This window comes from Polypterus senegalus, chromosome 3 (genome assembly GCF_016835505.1).
Source record: "Polypterus senegalus isolate Bchr_013 chromosome 3, ASM1683550v1, whole genome shotgun sequence".
Classification (NCBI taxonomy): domain Eukaryota; kingdom Metazoa; phylum Chordata; class Cladistia; order Polypteriformes; family Polypteridae; genus Polypterus; species Polypterus senegalus.
The window spans coordinates 207,779,335-207,799,707 of NC_053156.1; the positions used below are offsets into that span (position 1 = coordinate 207,779,335).

At 39.0% G+C, this 20,373-nt stretch overlaps 1 protein-coding gene across 2 annotated transcripts in view; it reads left to right on the top strand.

Moving 5' to 3' along the window:
• crim1 (cysteine rich transmembrane BMP regulator 1 (chordin-like)) overlaps positions 1-20,373 on the top strand; it is an 852,254-nt gene that overhangs the window by 703,977 nt on the left and 127,904 nt on the right. For both annotated transcript variants that reach the window (XM_039748389.1, XM_039748388.1), the window contains exon 12: positions 16,058-16,273. In XM_039748389.1, coding sequence (XP_039604323.1) covers positions 16,058-16,273 — 216 coding nt within the window. The remainder of the gene's footprint in view (positions 1-16,057; positions 16,274-20,373) is intronic.

A 20,373-nucleotide genomic window follows, 5' to 3' on the forward strand; every position in this document is an offset into this window, starting at 1 on the left:
AATGTATACAGTATGTTCATTCTTTTTTTCTGGCTTACAAAGCAAACATATCACAAATAATATCACAGGAAATTCCAGTAAATCCTTTAAATTCATTATTATGGTTTAGGGAAAAAAGATCAAGTGACACTATTTTTTAGTTCATTCTGAAATGTGAAAAAACAAAATGCATCACTGCAACCCTTATAGAGTATCCAGCAAGATTTCACTGTTTCATTTCACAACAGAACAGCACAAGAGCACTTTGATTAGTGCCGCTATATCACAGTTGCAGAGGTCTAGTTGAGAATGCATTTGTGGAATTTACACATTCTCCCTATGTACTCGCATCTCTTCCTACAACCCTAACCTCTATTTCTGAGGTTAATTAGTGACCCTAAATTATTTGCTTGTGTCTGTGCAAGTGTATCCATCCATCCATCCATCCATCCATCCTCTTCCGCTTATCTGAGATCGGGTCATGGGGGCAGCAGCTTGAGCAGAGATGCACAGACTTCCCTCTCCCTGGCCACTTCTTTTAGCTCTTCCGGGGGAATTCCGAGGCGTTCCCAATCCAGCCGGGAGACATAGTCCCTCCAGTGTGTCCTGGGTCTTCCCTGGGGCCTCCTGCCGGTTAGATGTGCCCGGAACTCCTCACCAGGGAGGCGTCCAGGAGGCATTCTGATCAGATGCCCGAGCCACCTCATCTGACTCCTCTCAATGCAGAGGAGCAGCGGCTCTACTCTGAGCCCCACCCAGATGACTGAGCTTCTCACCCTATCTTTAAGGGAAAGCCTAGACACCCTGCGGAGGAAACTCATTTCAGCCGCTTGTATTCACGATCTCGTTCTTTCGGTCACTACCCATAGGTGAGGAACGTAGATCAACTGGTAAATTGAGAGCTTTGCCTTATGGCTCAGCTCCTTTTTCACCACGACAGACCAATGCAGAGCCCACATCACTGCGAACACCGCACCGATCCGCCTGTCGATCTAACGCTCCATTCTTCTCTCACTTGTGAACAAGACCCCAAGATATTTGAACTCCTCCACTTGGGGCAGGATCTCGCTCCCAACCCTGAGAGGGCACTCAACCCTTTTCCGGCTGAGAGTTGCTGATTCCCATCCCAGCCGCTTCACACTAAGCTGCGAACCGATCCAGAGAGAGCTGAAGATCATGGCCTGATGAAGCAAATAGGACAACATCATCTGCAAAAAGCAGTGACCCAATCCTGAGTCCAATAAACCGGACCCCCTCAATCCCCTGGCTGCGCCTATAAATTCTAGAAAACCTAGAAATGTGCAAGTGTATGCATATGAGAAAGTGTCTTGTGATGAACCCACACCCTATCTAGGGTGGGTTGCTTGTCTCTGTTGTAAAGGGATGGCTAGCATCTTTACCCTGGCCAGGACGCCTCCTTAAAAGAAGGACAGGGATAGATGGCTTTTAAAGTGTGCTATCTTCCCCAACCTGCTACTTGGCAGTCTCCCTGGATTACAATGGCACTTCAGATTCCGACAGGGCTGTATGGGAATTTTTATTTGTCGGCACAGCCATTTTGGTTTCCATGGATGCCGCCAGGGGGAGCTGTGGGAGCTATAAAACCCTACTTTGGACTTCAGCCACACTTGGAGCAATTCCAGACCTCCCTAATGAGCCACCTGGAGTGCTCCCAGGTGTGGCTTAAAAAGGAGTCAGCTGCTTTACACAGATGAGCCAGAGTCAAGAGGAAGAGGGATGAAGGTTGCCTGTGAAGGAGTTGAGGTGAAGAGAGAGAAGAAAATGTGCAGTATTTCTGGCCTGTATTGTGATTGATGCTAGTGGGAAATGACTGGAAATTGTTTCCCAGGGAATAAAAGCCTTCTCCTTTATGGCACTTGTGTCTGTGTCTATCGAGCTGGGTGTTTGCGTGGCTGGTGCTCTCTGGTAGTCCACACTGTTTACTGCAACTGCAATAAAACTTCTTTCTCGTGTCTCCCTGAAGCAGATTAAGTGTGTTTAGTACTGGATTGATGGATACATTTTTGGAAAAATTAGAATATTTTTATTTTAACCTGACATCAATATGTTCATTGGGGAAATTCTTCAGAACTGGAATCTTTCTATTGTTCCCAATATCCAATGCCATTTTTTTCTGGAAAAATCTATCTGTCCATTGTCCATCCATCCATCCATTATCCAACCCACTACATCCTAACTACAGGGTCACGTGGGGTATGCTGGAGCCAACCCCAGCCAACACAGGGCGCAAGGCAGGAAACAAACCCCGGGCAGGGCACCAGCCCACCACAGTCTTTCCATTGTGAAAGTAGAAATGAGAGATGCTAAAGTAAAGCTAAAATCGGTAGTACAAATGTAGGGTGTGAAAATATATTATTTTGACCTTTAGGGGATTATTATTTTAAAGAATACCATGGTGTTCAGGCCTGTTATATCTTTTTCAGGGCAGTTTTATTAACCTCATCCTTGTCAATACTCCTTTAGTGTGATCTTGTCAGTCAGTTCTGTGAAGCATAGGGTTAAAGTGCTTGACTGCAACATTCTTAGGTTAACAAACGTTTTGGAACCCTTTTTCATTTGCCGTAAAAATGATATATAAGTGGTATATCCAAGCCTTCAAGAACAACGCAGTTCTAAAGTGCAACATTATAGTTTTTTTTTTGGTTTGTTTTGTTAAATTGTGGTGAAAATAGACTACCTGGTACTTTTTCAAGTCAATTTTTAATTTCAAAGTGTACACAGGATTTTAGTTCCTTTTTTGAAAGTGAGACAATATATAGGGTAACACAATATTTTATGTTCATAGGAGTGGAAGCCATGCTTTTAATCATTAAACTGTTAAAAAAATAAGTGAAAGTAGTTCCATGCAAGTCACTGAAATTTCAGGATTTTTTTGTTTATGGGGAAGAATGGAAAAGACAAATAAAAACTCCAGTATCCACCTGCTTAATAGAGATATAAAATCCTGACAAAGTTTTCATAACTCTTATGTTCAAAATTGGCTTGTTTTCTGCTGTGGTTGCAAATACAATATCAAAGGCAGAAATAATGATTTATTTGCTTTTTAGCATAACTGCCACCTCTTCTTTTTCACAATTACATTCTAAAGGATAAGTCAAGAAGAGTTGGGGGCACCTAAGGGTCGATTTATACTTCTCACTTACAAAACATGAGTGTAAGCACACACATCATGGTTGCCACACGTTCCCAGCGTTCTTTTGAAATGATCTCTGAGCATGTCCTCAGAAATGAACATTACATGTGTGCTAGTTGCAGTAGCAGCAAAAATATGGGTGGCGTGTGTGCAAGTTCTGGTATGTGACATCAGCATCGTAGCTTACTATCAACATATGACGGCAGGCTTGTAGCTCCCACATGATTAATCCGGGTGCCTCAGTGTTTGATGAATGGTTCAATGCAGTGTCCTCAAGCTCATGCATCACATAGCATTAAGTATATCCCTGGCAGGAAAATCAGTAGAAAAGGAAGAAAATGGTAGTCTTTCAATTCAAACTCTGTAGTCAAATGATTTTTAGTACGGAGTCCAGAAAGGATGACACCTGGAGATGTTGGAAATGATGTCATTCATCTTTGGGTTGGACTTCCATGGGCCTGAAAATAGTAATGCAACTGTTAGAGAAGAAGCAGTGCATCCCTTAGTTCCTCCTCTATGGTGTTAGGCACTCAAAAGTCTCATGTGTGTTAATGTATATTATCTCTCTCATCTTAGCTATTACTTAGATGACCTTCACAATAAGGGGATGTCATTACCGCACACTGACACACAGTCAATGCCCACTCAGGATGGAAATGTAGCCAAGGTAGTCATATACACTGCACATGTCATGGACTGCTTTGATGTTCATGCGTCATAACTATAGTGCCTGTATCAACTGTGCAGTGGACCTGCCCTGACTAACATTCCTCAGTGTGAAAATACCAGACATACTGTAGGTCTTTCCTTTGTGTGTCAGTACAGTTATGCTGAATGAAATAAAAAATCATAATAATAATAATGATGATTCTACGATTTTGTGGAAGATCTAGCTTTGCAGGTGTTAGTGCTATTAATCCTTCTAGCAAAAGGCCTTGGAATTGTGAAGCTTAAATTATTTGGGCTCCACAGTTATTCATTTTATCAATGTGTCTGCATGAGCATAAGTTGTTAGTGTTATGCATATCTAACCCCAGTTTATATGAAATGCAGATTATACTAGATTCAGATGGACAAGTGGCCAATTGATGGTTGTTTCCAATCTTGAAACAGATTTTACTGGAATAGGTTGTGCTTTCCTGTGATAGTGAATTTCAATAAACAAGTCAGATGACAGTTAAATGGATTTTAACAATACAAAGATGAACATTAAGCTTACTAAGAATAAATATTTAATTGACTGTTCATCTCAAGAAGGGAAAGAACTAGATCATTGCTATAGCCTAGTAACAGATGCCTGTCACACAACAGGTACAATATCCATCCATCCATCCATCCAGTTTCCAACCCTCTGAATCCGAACACAGGGTCACGGGGGTCTGCTGGAGCCAATCCCAGCCAACACAGGGCACAAGGCAGGAACCAATCCTGGGCAGGGTGCCAACCCACCGCAGGACACATACAAACACACTCACGCACCAAGCACACACTAGGGCCAATTTAGAATCACCAATAGGTACAATATACTATATTTTTAAAATTATGATAATGCATTTGTGTAATTACTGCCTGAATATGATTAAATACTCATTTTTTCCCATCTTTAATTTTATAAGAATACATTAAAATAAACACATAACAATTAAGCACACAGTAAGCAATGCAGTATATACCAAATTCAAATTCAGCATCAACACCTTTCAAAACACACCAGGAAAATTTTGAAATTGAACAGCGCATTATATACATGTCAGTTAAACATACTGAATTATCTACATCATAGCTTCTTAAACTATGTGTTGTCTGACTTTTGATCACGTAGAGCCATGATTCACAGTAGCACTCAATGGGAAATGGTCGGTACACTTTTCTGTATGTCTTGCAATGGTTTGCCGTGGACAGTTTAATCAAATGGCATTGCTCCAATACAACCTGCATCAGTGATTCTCTAAGGAGGAGAACACCCCCTGGGGTGACTGTCTGTGACAAATCCATAGGGGGAACCCAATTGGGATGACTGTCAGCTGCAGGCACAGTAATCTTTTGAAATTTTGTAAGTGCTGTTAGGACTGCAGGCATAGTATTTTGTGAGTCCGATATATACAGTACCATATCATCTGCATATAGAGAAATTTTCTGTTTAAGTACTTCTCCGATAATCCCCTTTATCTGATAAGCATTTCGACATTGAACTGCCAGTGGTTCAATGGCAATTGCAAAAAGTAGTGGTGACAGAGGTCATCCTTGTCTGGTACCATGTTCTAGTTTAAAGTAGTCTGAACAAGTGTTTTTAATACAAACTGAAGCTTTTGGGACAGCATAAATAAATTCCTGCCAAGTACTAAAGAAGCTTTGGATAGTTCCTCAAATGGATGGGAAATTCAAGGTTTTTCAAATTTGTTTTTAAGGTAGATGTTTTGGGATTTTTCTTCTTGAATAAGGTAAAGAAATGATCATGCAATGCAGTGTAATCTGTCACAGCAGATTTTTCACTATAGAATGTTATCCCATTTGGGGTTACATTATTCTACAAACTTCTGTAAAAAGATTAGGGATAGCAGTAGTGTGAGTGTGGAACAGTACCAAACATATGTCCCTGACTATTCTCTACTGCACAGTTCATACAATTTTAAGTTATAATTTATTAATTTTCAGTTTTCAGGCGAGGGAACCAGGCATAACCAGATTGTTAAAATATCTTAGATATTAAATTCTCCTAATTACTCCCATCAAGTGACAAATTTAGGCAAAATATTACAACTGCTAAAGACATTAGTACATGTAATTACTAATAGTAATGCCCAAAATCAACTGTATTTGAACTGTAATTTGACTTTTTTTTCCTACCCTTTTCTTCCCCTATTTTCGTCTCTGCAAATCCCAGTTGCATTTTCTGATGCTTACTTCTGCTTAACTATTTATATTTTCTTTATCTCTGTATTTTCTCTTTTCTTTCGCTGTTTTCATTCTCCTGTACTTATCTACCGTAAACAGCCATGAAATAAATCTGGCTATAATATTTTTACAGACTTATCCACCTCTGCAAGGACGTCATGTGCATACTCTCAACTTGGTAGAAAAGAGTAGATGTGAGTCTGACATTTGCAGCCCTACTTCATACTATTGTACTCTTTTGAAACATTCTTGTAGAAATGTGAGGAAAAATGTTAATCTGTTTGTTCTCAATCAGTGCCTGTCTCTTCTATTTGAAACTATGTAATATATTTCATTTTTCCTAAAACTTAGGAAAGCATTACCTAGGAAAGCATTACCTAGGAAAGCATTTTCTAGGTAATTGTTCAGCTCTTAGGTGAACTCTTCAGCAAAGAGTCCTCACATGAATTTATTAGGATTGTTAAATTCTGCCCCCCTTGGACCAATAAAATGCACAAATATTTCTACATAACCTGATCCTGTACATCAGCTACTTATCTTTGAAACATAGTCAATTTGGGTTCTTGAGCAGCAGCATTTTTAAATTGTAGTGGTCAAAGTTTGTTACACTTTTTCAATATGGCACATTAGCACTTCTTCTAAATGTAATATACTAGTGAATCATTGTTTCTGATTTTTCAAGAGTCTATGTGTGTGTGTGTGTTTTTGCCATTGTTTGAATGAAGTGATGTCTTAATCATAACCTTGTAACTGGTGATGGGAGGATCCTAAATGACTTATGCAAGCTAGAAAATGAATTGTATTTTAAAGAACCATATTGTTTTTGAATTAAATATATTTATAGTCGGCTGTTTATTTACGGGCATTGCTATCTCACAGATCCTGCACTGTGGGCTTAAAGCTTGTGCACTTCAGTAGTCTATGAAGAATTTGCATGTTCTACTCATGTCTGATTTGGTTTTCCTCCATTCATCCTACATTTCCTTTGAGATCCATAAGGATACACATGCCAGATCCAATGGTAATCTCAAACTGGCTTCATGTCCATGAGTGTTGGTACAGTATATACATAAGTACACTGTCTGATATGCTGTGGCTCCTCCACAAGTGGGTTTAAGAATGTCACGTAGCATATTACTCTTATCTGCATTTTCTTGCATTTGCTATTTTTTTGGAATGAAGTTTTTTTAATTTACCTTTCAGGATGACAAATTTGGTGGCATTTCCACCTCCATTCTTTTTGACCCATTTGATTCTATGTTGATATACACTCCTTTTAAGTCATGTATTTGTTTTCCTTGCATACACATGATCTTTCTTCACTTTCCTTCAACCGTTAGACTTACTGGTGGCTCTAAATCATGGGCCTCCAACCTTTTTCCCCTGAGAGCTACTTTTACAAAATGAAAATGGCCGAGAGCTACTCATGGTTTCTAACATTTATTCTCATAGCTTATTTCAACCCAGACAAACTGAATAAGCTTGTTTTACATAAACATTTACAAAATGTTGGTGTCCACAACTTGAATTTTGCATTAAAACATCACAAAAAATATTTTGTTCACCTGCAAGTGTATTTTGTATGTATGTATGCATTTTCTAGTGTATCTCACACTATTGAATTAAAACATTAATGCTATCAAAACAAAACAATTCAATTACAAAATACACAGTGTGGAACATGGCCCGGACATAGACAGATAGACAAGATTTTAATTCACCCAATACACGTTTATTTACAATATATACTATTTACAAGGTGCACACACAACCCCAAACTCCCCCAGAGTCCAGGCCTCACAATGCCTTTGCCTCTTCAGGTCCACCTCCACTCCTCTCCACCAAGACTTCATCTTCTACACTCCCGACTCCAGCTCCCGAATGGAGGGAGGCGGCGCCTTTTATCCACACCAGGACGTGCTCCAGGTGCCTCCCGATTAACTTCCGCCAGCACTCCCCAGTGTGGCAGAAGTACCGGCTGCACATCCGGAAGCACTCCGGGTGCTCTGGTCTTCTTCCCCCCAGCACAGGAGTGTGGCAGAAGTGCTAAGGGCCAGGGCTCCTCAGGCACTGTGGTGCCCCCTTTGAGTTCACCATGGGCCCCTATAGGGTTGAGCTTCTAAGCTCTGTTCCTTTGGTTCCCAAAGCCACCAGGGCGGTCACCCCCTCGTGGTCTGGAGGAGGCACAAGGCCTCCTCTTGTCCTCCTGGGCGTCCTGGCTGGGTACCACCCCCAGCCACTTGCCACAACAGATATTACTTATTCATTTGTAATTTTGTTCCATGTCACTGTTTCACTTCACAAGAGTATTTACATGTCCAGTTGCATGTGTGATGTGTTTTTTAGTTAGTGAGATGACTGGCACTGCATAGAGTCAACAAGAGAGGCGTATGGTGGAGTGTAGCCATTGAGGTTCACTGTTATGGAGTCATTTCAATGTTCATCTGTCAGACTTGTTCTGAACTTTGATTTCATGACATTCATGTCAGAAATGGCAGACTCACAGAGGTATGTAGACCCAAACAAAGCAGACATTTTCAGAGCTGCTTGGTGAAGATTCTTATAGTTATCTGGCTTTACTAAGCTCTAGAAATGCTGAAAATGTTGTTGAGACCCCGTGACCCTGTAGTTAGGATATAGCAGGTTGGATAATGGATGGATGGATGGACTTTAACTGCACATTATTTTGAAGGTTTACTAATACATAATATATAAAATCCAATATCTCTCTGTCTGTATGTCTGTCCGCTTTTCACGAGAGAACTACTTCACGAATTTAGATCTTTTTTTTCAATAATTTGCTCAAATATTCCAGTAGATTTTGCGACTTCTCTCATTTCGCTATGTATCATAGTTCGCTTGTGGTATCGATTTATTTGCTCGAATCTGAGACCCATGCAATGTGCAGAGGAGAGGGGCCTTCCTCACTCACTCACCAGCTTCGGAGCGTGTTCCTTAACTCAGCTTAGCTAGCAAACGATAAAACAATTGAATTCAACTTAGCTTGATATTTAAAATAAAGTGTTACTTAGGTCTTGATGAGTTTGAGTTCGGATATTCTCTGAAATGTATGCCACATTGAAAAGATAGATTACAATTCAGATTGTGGATCATGATTTTGTGTTATGATTTTTTGGAAAGATCGCCCACCCGTAATTTGACATATCAAGTTTTCAAATTTATGTAGGATTCATTAATCCTTTGGCGAGCTACTTGGAAAGGGGTTGTGAGCTACCGGTAGCTCGCGAGTAACGTGTTGGAGACCCCTTCTCTAATTATTCAGCATGGGTGTAAATGTGTGATAATGAAACTAGTTTTAATGGATGGAAGTCATCATCTGCAAATAGAAATGTGAACAGATTTAGTGGTTAAAGAAATCTTAATTCCGATGTATATCTTAATTACTTAAGAATTACACAATTCAAAATGCCCCTTGCTATAATTTGAGATTAAAAGTTCAAGGTTGTGAAAAGAGCCATTTCTCTGTTCTGTAAATTTCTTCTGTGACCTTCTATAGGTTTGGCCTCTGCAGATGTCTTCAGTAAAATTAATGCTGTGCCTACAGATACATTTCAGTTATAGGTTCAGCAGCACAACAGCAGCTAGTGCCATCATTTGGCAGGAGGCCAGAAGTGCCAAAAACAGAGCTTTGTCATGTTGTGTTACAGCAGTGATAAAAAGAAAGGCTTATCTTCTTCTTTTTTGTTTGATTTTAGATTGAATGTATTATTTTAAAAAGGCAAGACTTTCTTAAGTGAGGCAAGGTCTATGGAAAATCAATACAGGCGTTTGTACTCACACCCACATATGAAAACATATGCATTACATTAAGAGCAGGCTTTACAGGAGTGATAAATTTTAGCAGCCTGAAAACAGAGTTGCTCAAGCAGTAGCTCAATAAGCATATTACAAGTTAAAAGAGAAAAGTAAACACTCTTTGTGCCCCCAGATGTGTCATTTCAAAGGCTTTGCCCTGTGTGTTCAGTGACAGCACATTAATCAAGCTGTGTCATCCACTAATTCTCTTTTATCTATCATGTCAAAATTTCTTGCTGTGTGGAGGCAATAATTTATATGCCTTCTCTGAGCACAATCTGACAATCTTTTTTTTCTTATTCATTGTGTTTTGCCACAGTACAGAATTCACAGGCTATATATTCAAAAAAAAACAAAATGATAAATTCCAAAAGCATTTCTGTTATTTTTATCTTTCCAGCTTAAATTTAAATTAAGTATCAGTTGTAAGATTGCCAACAACCTAGCCCAGTGTTTTTTGCGTTTTCATCGCATATCTGATATTACTATACATTATTCTTAGACTGAACATCAATTTCAGATCTTTTTGTCTGAAGAGCATACTTACATAAAATGCTATGAGCACAATGTACATGCATGCTTTTCTTATAAGATTGCAGGAAGTGTCAGTATTGGGCTCAAAACAGAAATTAACCTTGAATGGGACACCTTCATGCATAAATGCCTACTCATTTAGTTCCAACTTAGACTTTCCAATTTAGCTTCCATCTCTGTTTTCGAGAATTTTGGCGTAAACCAAAATGTCCTGGAAAAATTAACGAGAAACAGATTGTTATCAGTACTATTGTTAAAAATTTTAATTTAAATAAGGATTCAAATTTAAAATTGTAGGAAGCTAAGGACTTAAAGCAGAAGACTATTGCAAAGCACACGCCCCAACACTCCCTTATACAGGGCCAGTTTAGAGTTGCCATACGCCTTGGAAATGTAGGATCAAAAGTGCAGCAACAGTAGAAAAAAGACAAGCAGATATGGAAAGAAGGTGAACACTTCACACAGACAGCGACTAAACCAGTGATGGAAACCAATAAATATTTAAATTGGACTTCTTTTCATATGCTTGAAATATTCCCTGTGTTTATCAGTTCAATGATTTCTTATATGTTACCAAAGGCATGGAGCTTTGCTGCAACATATTTGAAATTAATAGATTAATAGACCTCAGTATCATACGCTAAAGCACTAGTCTATTGTAAAACTGTATAGGAAAAGGAAAAAAAAAAAGTGATGTAAGGAGTCAATATTCATTTACAACAGTGGTTCCCAAACTGGGTCCTGGGGACCCCCTGTGGCTGCAGGTTTTTGTTCCAATCAAATCCCACAATACGTAAATATCCATTTACCAACCCGCTATATCCTAACTACAGGGTCACGGGGGTCTGCTGGAGCCAATTCCAGCCAGCACAGGGCACAAGGCAGGAAACAAACCCCAGGCTGGGCGCCAGCCCACCGCAGTGTGCACACACACCAAGCACAATTTAGAATTGCCAATGCACCTAACCTGCATGTCTTTGGACTGTGGGAGGAAACCCACGCAGACACGGGGAGAATATGCAAACTTCACGCAGGGAGGACCCGGGAAGCGAACCTTGGTCTGCTAACTGCGAGGCAGCCGCGCTACCCACTGTGCCACCGTGCCGACCTAATTGAAAATAATTGATCTCATTTAGTTAGCTGTTTTTTTCCCCTCTCTTCCCTTACTCTGCGTTAAGAAAAGCACAGCAGTGTGATTTTTACATTACAAGACATTTAGAAATATTTCTTTTTTTTGCTATAGCTTCAAATGCTTAATTCATTTTTGTTTCCCTAGTATTTTTCCCCTTATTCTATGTCTGCCCCCCTCATTGTATCCTAAGAATAAGCAAACAGACACCCCAGCGAAGAACACTAAATAATGAAAGTCTACAGCTGCTTCAGCATCAGGCCCATTAATTAGTCAATAATGGAAAGGCAGAATGTAAATCAGGATGAACATAAATAAAAAGTAAAAAAATAATAATGATTAGTCACATACTGTATAACTGCTTAACTTTTATTAAATTGTATTTACACACTTTTGTAATTTCTTCATTGACCCTGTGAGACTTTCCCGGACACCACCAGTCGGAAACCACATCTGTATCAAAAGCACATGTTTATTTCTCACAATTAAACACAGGTTTCAGTCCCAAACACCACACAAAGCACACAGCAATAATCCCCCACGATGAAACTCTTCTTTATCACAGTCCTTAGCTGCCTCTATTCTCCTCCTGGGAGCTTTGTCCTGCTCCCACACCCGACCCAAGCTCCTCGAGTGTAAGAGGGCGGGCCCTTTTATTCCCGCCCGGATGTGCTCCAGGTGGTTGATGACGGCCTTCCGGCAGCACTTCCTGGTGTGGTGGAAGTGCTGCCCTTTGCACCAGAAGCACTCTGGGCATTCCCTGGCAGGTTCATCCGCCATCTTGCTTGGTGCGGTGGAAGTGACAGTTCTCCAGGTCCCACAAGTCTGAAAGCGCCCCCTGGCAGTGGCCACGGGTCCCAATGAGGTAAATCCTTTTCCCTCTTTTCCCGTAGTCCTTTTATAGTCCAGAGAGGTTGCCCTCTCGTGTCCTGGAAGCTTTTAATGTCCACTTCCTGTCCTTCCAGGCATCCCAGCCAGGTAAGGACCCCAGCAATCTGCCACACCCCAAAACACAGAAACAGGGAGATAACAGCTCACTCAATTAGTCTAGGGGTCCAATTGGAACAAAAACCTGCAACCCTAGGGGGTCACCATGACTGAGTTTGGGAAGCACTGATTTACAATAACTGCTTCTGCTTCTGAGAATCTTTTTAATAAAAAGTAAAAAAATATTGCCAGTAATATTATCCCTTAAGTAAATATTTGGTACCAGCTGATGCACTGAAAAATCATAAATAACATATTTTTTTGCTTGTGGCTACTGTGTAACCTTTTGATTTGGAGGCGACATGCTTTTTGCTGTTGGATTTTCACTTTTTATTCTGTCTAATGTGTAGCCAAAAATGATCCAGGCTTCTTTTTTTCCCCTGAAGCTTCAAGTTTTTCTCTGTATTGTACTGTATGCCAAACTGAATTCATGTTGCAGGCCATTGTATCTGTTCATATGTAGTATGTATGCCGCATACAAATCTTACTTCAATATATGCTCAGAGGTTGTCTGTCAGCCGGGAAAAGGTTCTTGCCTGTGTATTTGTACGCCATACCCTGCCCACCATTCCCAACCAAAGTAGCCCCTACTTCCATTACCGGTTATTTTTCCTTTTTCCATAACAAAAATGTCCCTATCATTCCTTTTTGAAATGTATGCCAAAATTATTTGTCAAGTGCAAGAGAAATATCTGTAGTCACTTGGTGTGAACATGAGCAGGATGAGCTTTGTATGGACTTTGTAGTATGTTTTGCAAAAAAATAAGTGATATTGCCATTGCTATTTAATCCTAGAATTTTCAATGTACTTGCAGACTTGTTACATTAGTCTTGTCTTGTTGAATATCCATGAAAAATTAGGTCAGAATATAATTAATAGAGAAAACATTCTTTTCTTAGCAACTCAAATGTGCATACGTAAAAGAAAAACAATGAAAAACAAGGTAAAAAGGGCCCCTAGGTGTCTCAGTGAAGTTGTCTATAATGCCGCAATTTACCTTTCAGTTTGTGGAGGGTGCAGTCTACCTGACCACTCTTAGAACCTCTGTACTCTCTCACCATTACAGATTTTTTCCAAATATGTATCTGATTAACTTCTAAACTTGCCGTGTATGTGTGTGTGTATGTCAGTTGGCCTTCTGATAGACTGACAGCCCAGTCTAGGGATGGTTCCTGCTTTGTTTCTGATGTTGTCAGGATAGGATTTATCCCCAGTGACCATGAATTATGTTAAGCAGATTTAAGAATAATATGTTTTGTATCTTTTCAATCATATCAACAGCATCTTCAGTTGAAAATGCCCCAGAATGAAGGCCATGGAGCTGTTAACTTTGTGTTTCTTTATTATTTAATAACTAAGGGGCTTTGCCCCCTACTCGCCATCCCCCGTGTCTGGTTTTCTGGATACACACTTTTAAGATTTTTTTTTTCTTTGAATTGTTGCTATTTCATTAGTTTCACTTTTATTTCAGAACTTTTGTAAAAACAATATTTGGAATCTTGTGAGTCCCAATATGGTAAATCTTTTTAATGAGGTCAGTGAGACACGTGTTTAATGACTTTGTACCGTAATTCAGGATAGGTTTCTCTATTTGGAATTTCAGCACAGACAAAATAATCTACATCATCAGCAGTTAATAATTTTTTTTACAAAGTAACCAATAAATGCATGTGCGGTAAACTCCGTTTTCGAAATTCTCAAGATTCTTTATTTGTCACATGCATAGTTATAAAGGACAACACACAGTGAAATGCATCGTGATCCGCTTATCAAAAACTGTGCAAAGTTAGAAGAATATCAGTTAGATTAACAAAAAGTCATAGATTGAAAGATAACGGTATAGTAGAACATAATAAATAAGTAAAATTATGTGAATAAAGTAGAATTAAGTGCTAAGGTGCAATAGTGCAGTGATTATTGTGCAAAACCAAAGTTAGGCAGGTGTATAGTTAAATGAGGCAGTTTGTTTGTTTGCGCTACTGCGATCTTTACTTTCTTTTTTTATACTTTCTAATTTTCCTACTTTCATATCCTTTAACTTTCTCCACATGTGTATCACACCGTTCTTTTGTTGAGCCTTTTGAATTCCACTGCTTTCATAATCTCTAACCTGCTCTGCATGTGTTTAGCGCCAACGTTTGTGAACGTCTTTATGAAGTTCTACTTTGTCTTTTACTCTCTCTTTTAATTCTAAACCGGATTGGACATGCTTTTTTTCATTTCCACTTGTTCCGGGCTGATAATTACTTTCCTTATTTTCGGAATTTGCACTTAGATTGTTCTTTTTCTTTTTTGCTCTTTTTTTTCTCCAGCTCTTTTGAGTCTCTTTTCTCCGTGCTGCTTTCTTCTTCGCTTACTCGTCGACGTTTCATTAATAACGTACTTATACGCTTTATATGCACTGAGAGCCCTGGATCTGTGTGTGCTCAAATCCTTTAGATGACTGAATGTTTTGCTCCCTTTTGGCTTATTTGATATTGATTGTATGTAGGGCGTTTCTTGCAAGAATCTCATGTTCCACGTCATCACAAGACGGTCCTGGGTCAATCTCTTGGCACAAAGTTTCATGTTTAAGGTCCCCATGAGACGCTCTGCGGCCATTCTCTTTCATCTCATGGTTTCTTTTAAATTCTTCCATTATCTTAACGTGAAGATCACGTCTCAACACCCTTGTGTTTTTTTTTTTTTTAATAATAGAGAGCTTTCTTTTTCTCTGCTGGTTTGCCCTGGTTTGTGCTTTCTGCTCTTCTGAAGTGATTGCTCATTGACATTAACACCTAATTCTCTTAATTGTCTGTCTTTAGCTCAATTTCACAACCGATGCCTGCTGAAATCACTTCAATTTTTTTTTTCTGAGGGCATGTTTAATCTATAAATCATACCTGTCTGTTTTTGCTCCCACATGATAAATATACTTGCACAATTTATAAAGTAAACAGTACAAGAATTAATAGGAAAACTAAAGTTTTAATTCTTTCACAGTTCTAAATAAAATTAAAGGTAAATGGTCTGTATGGAAGTGTAGTAGCGCAGTGGTTAACTCTGCTGGCTCATGAACCCAGCACCTTTAATTCCTCATCCGTCTGTTGTCTGTGTGCAGATCAGGTTTCTCCCCATATCTGTGTGGGTTTTTCTCTGCATACTCCAGTTTTCCTCTCACATTTCCAGAGATGTATATTCTAGGTTTATTGGCCATTCTAAAGTGACATTGTTAGCTCTTTGCTAGACTTGCACCCCACTTAGAGTTGGTTCCTGTTTTGCACCCGAAGGTGCCAGAGAAGGCTGTGGCCCCTCCTGACCCTTAATTGGATTAAATGGGTTTGGGAATGCTATTTTTTGCTATTTAGTCTTCTGCAGTTATGTGCACCTTTGGACTTCCCAGGAATTTCTCTGCTTATAATGGACACTACCATTGTGTATGTTATCTCAAGTATCTCCCAAAGGTCATTGTTGCTGGTAAAGTTCTTTTTCTCTAGCAGCCCTACGGCCAACCACAACATCTTTTAAGTTGATTTGATATTTTTGCAACAGTAAATAACATTTTTTTTTTCACCTTTGCTAGATGACACAACTCAACGGAAGTTGGAGCCTAGTGATGCCTCAGTCTGTCATGCTCCTGGAGGAGAATATTTTGTGGAAGGTGAAACCTGGAATATTGACTCCTGTACTCAGTGTACATGCCACAGTGGCCGTGTACTTTGTGAAACTGAGGTCTGTCCTCCATTGTTGTGCCAGAGTCCAATAAGAACACAGGACTCGTGCTGTCCACAGTGTCCTGGTAAGATTTTTTTTATCTTTTTGTATATTTATATCAGTTGTTTGTTTTGCATAGGTAGATAGATAGAAAGAAAGATTAGGCAGACAGACAGACAGACAGACAGACAGATAGATAGATAGATAGATAGATAGATAGATAGATAGATAGATAGATAGATAGATAGATAGATAGATAGATAGATAGATAGATAGATAGATAGATAGATAGATAGATAGATACTTATTTGTTCCCGGGGGAAAATTAAATTTTACAGAAGCTCAAAGGAGATATATATATATTTTCTGGAGATCATTACAGTTCCTCTACCTATTCACGTAAACATTTTCTATTATTTTCTTTAGCTTTTCAGCAACAGTTATCATTAGTGAAAGTGTCCTGCTGTCATGGTGCTTGATTCTCAGCATTATATGGAACATGGTTAAAGGCTTGAATTTTTCAAACAAATTGCTAAACCTCATGTTGAATGTGTCTCCTTTGCTAATCTGAGCTCACACTGTAGATGCTGAGTAATAGAAGGAAGTTTGTTCATGTTGATCAGGAATCCCATCTATCTCTAAATTCAGTGGCCCCAGGTAATGAAAGGCCATGATCAAAGGTACAAGTGGCAGAAATGAGATTCCTTGTCAGGCTTGCTGTCTTTCCAACTTTTCAATTACTCTGCAGATAGAGTTTTTGCTGTGAAATGCTGTAGATGTGTTCAAACATGTTGATAAAATTTATGGTTTCCAAAATCAGGATTTATTGTGGGGCTTGAAAAAAAAGAAAGTACAGAAAAACAGTCTTGCCCATCCAGTGTCAAAATATGTTCCTTATTTTATTAATATGTCGTCAAATGATATTATGATGGCTATTTTTTTATTCAGTGGGTGGTACTAAATTTTTAAGTCAATATTGGTGTTAATTTTTGAATATTTGTGCCTATGACATTGGCTAAAAGTAGTTATGTTATTGATGTGCTTGTGCCTTACTATTTTACCAATAAGAATACTATGTGCATTTTTGTTACTGCAAATGAAATCATACATGAACACAGAGATTACTGATGTTTGCTCATAATACCAATGCACTTTATTATCATAACATTGTCTGCTTTACTTATACAGGAGTGGAAAAATATGTTAGCTGGATATAGTATATAAAACAATGAAGAAAACATAATACCAAGCATCTTTCTATCCAAACAGTCTCCTCCAATTCTGCTTATTCAAATGCAAGATATTTAAGTTACTAGAGGAGGCAACAACCTGATTTACACTTCACTACTCTTTCCATGTCCCTCACATTAAATATATTTTTTCTGCTTCCACCAGTTACTCACTTTTTTCTCTTATAAACCTTTGCCTTCTGACACTCATATCGTACCAAATTTATTGTGCTATAAAGCAATTTAGTTTTCTAAAAAAGAAGAGTTGTGTCTACCCCGTCTTTTTCTATGTTAAGATCAAAGTTTAGCATGTTATCAATGATTGTTCCCAGATATTTGTAGTATTTCACTTTGCACAATGTCTCCCCTTTAATTAATGCTGAGATAGTGGGATGAGGCGAGCACCTTAGATCTACATTCATAGTGTTTATCTTAGAGATATTTTGCTGTAAAAAAGAAAAATCTCACCATTTTTGAATATTACTATGAAATGAACTCCAGTCCATTTGAGGGTGCACATAAATCCACACATCTCCACTAGTACTATAGTGTAACCACCAATATGTTTCTTGTCATTATTTGCAAATGATCACAGATGTAGCATTAAGGGCCAAGTCGTACTGTGCCCATGTTCATACATGCAGATGAAACAATATTTTGATGTCAATCTGGATCAAAACCATTCAAGAGGCTGTCCACACACCCTCAGATTTTTATGCCTATGTCAATTTGCTGGCAATGACATTGCACATGCTGGAAATTATAAATGAAAAAAAGTTGCATGTTGCATACCTTGCAAACAGAAGCACACATGCACAAACTGCAGCAACTGCCAAAATTAAAATTAGATTACGAATGGAAATCAAGCCATATTGCACAGATTAGTAAGCATTCATACTTCAAGTCTACTGAAGTTTGTGTGTTACTTTAATCTGAACATAAGACATGCTCTACATAAATGTAATGTACAGGGTGAACCAAAATGAAGTACCAAATTTCTCAAGGTCAGGTAGAGGCAGCTGAGTGGGTTGGGGTGGGGGTCCTTTGATAGGTTATGCCTTGTAGTTTTCAGTCTGCAACATGCCATGGTCCGGTGTGCACCATGCTTTCGTTGTTGAAGCATATTTCAGGAACAACAAATCCATGATCACTATGCAACATGCCTTCTGAGCATTCCACCTAATGGTGATATCCCAGATTTAGACAGACGGGTACAACAATTAACAGAAAATCTGCAGGCCATCCTCCTACTGTACAAATCCCTGAAGACATCCAAGCTGTAAGTGCATCAATTTTGCAGTCTCCTAGACGTTCAGAGCGCAAACATGTTTCTGCCTTGGGGATTTCAAACACGTCTTTGAGGAGGACCTTAATTACTTAATACATCCATACCAAATGATGGTAGTGCAGGAATTCAATGAGAGAGACTGGGAGAGCCGTAGAGAATTGTGAACAAACATTCTGCAAACCGTTCATTGAGATGCCATCATCATGTGCAGTGACAAGGCACATTTCCTTTTGAATGGTTGCCTAAATAAGAAAAACTTTCACTATTGGCATGAAACCAACCCTCATGAACTTCATCGGAGACCCCTACACAGAGAATGTGTTACAGTTTGGTGTGCCATTGCAGAATTGGGCATTGTAGGCCCTTAATTTTTTGAGGATGGGGGAACGATATATTGTAATGCTAGAGAACTTTTTGCTGCGCCAACTGGAAGACATGGATGCAGTGGATGCCTGGTTTCAACAGGATGTAGCAACAGCTCATACCGTACAGATATCCATGCAAGTTTTGCGAGAGATATTACCTGGGAAGTTGATCTCTGTGTGCGTCAATGTCAAGTGGCCTTCACATTCACCTGATCTCGCTCTGTGCAATTTCTTCTTGTGGGGCTGTCAAGTTGAATGTATATACACACGGACCTCAAAACCTTGAAGCCCTCAAGGACATTATTTCCCATGAAAGCACTGCTTTTCCCTTGAGATAGCCAAACAAGTCATGCAAACGTTCAGAAATCATCTCAACGATTGCATCGCTAATGATGGCCACCACCTTGAAGACATTATTTTTTAAACACAGTGTATTTTTGTATACACTTTCTTGTGTTGTAATGAAATTTACTTATCTTGTAGCATTTTGTAGAATAAACATTTGAAATGTGGTACTTCTTTTTGGCTCACCCTGTATAATCTACCAGATAAACATGATATGGAAAATTTGATTATACAACCTTCGAAGTATAATTATTTACATTTGATGCTAAGCAGCTAAGAGAAAGAGTGATGATCATTTGCTTCCATAACTATAAGACAAGTTATCCCTTTCATTCCCCTAAATCTATGACCAATTTTGAAACTCAGTCCTTCTCCACAATGCATAATGGACCTATTGTCATTAATAGTCCTTCCTTCGTTTGGTTGGACAATAGAGATCTCACTGTAGTGACCAAATATTTTTTCATTGTGAGTTTCCCTCTTTTGAGACAATGATTCCCTCTTTGACCTACTGCTCTGTGAAAGGTATTTAGGAAATTTTATCAACTTTTAGGTTTTATTAAGTTCAAGGACTAGATGCAAGTTAAGAAGGCAAATGCACAATAGTCTGATTTGCCTTTCTGTGCTTACAAAAGTCTAAGATTTATCCAGGCCACTATTAAGCAGAAAAGTTTAACCACAAGACACCATATTCACAGTGGTATGGAGCTTAGACGTAACTCTGCATTGAGGTTACAGAACCTTTTAACGTTTTCCAGAGTTATCTCTGGGTACTCCAGTTTACTTTCACATCCAAAAGTCATTCCGTTTATATTTATTGGCTACTCTGTGCTATTATCAGATATTTGCTGGGCTCACCCTGTGGTGAACTGAGTTCTTTAGGCTCCGGTTTGAATATTCATGGAGGAAATATGATGTAAATGGTTTTGGAATCATTTGAGTGAAAGGATCATTACAT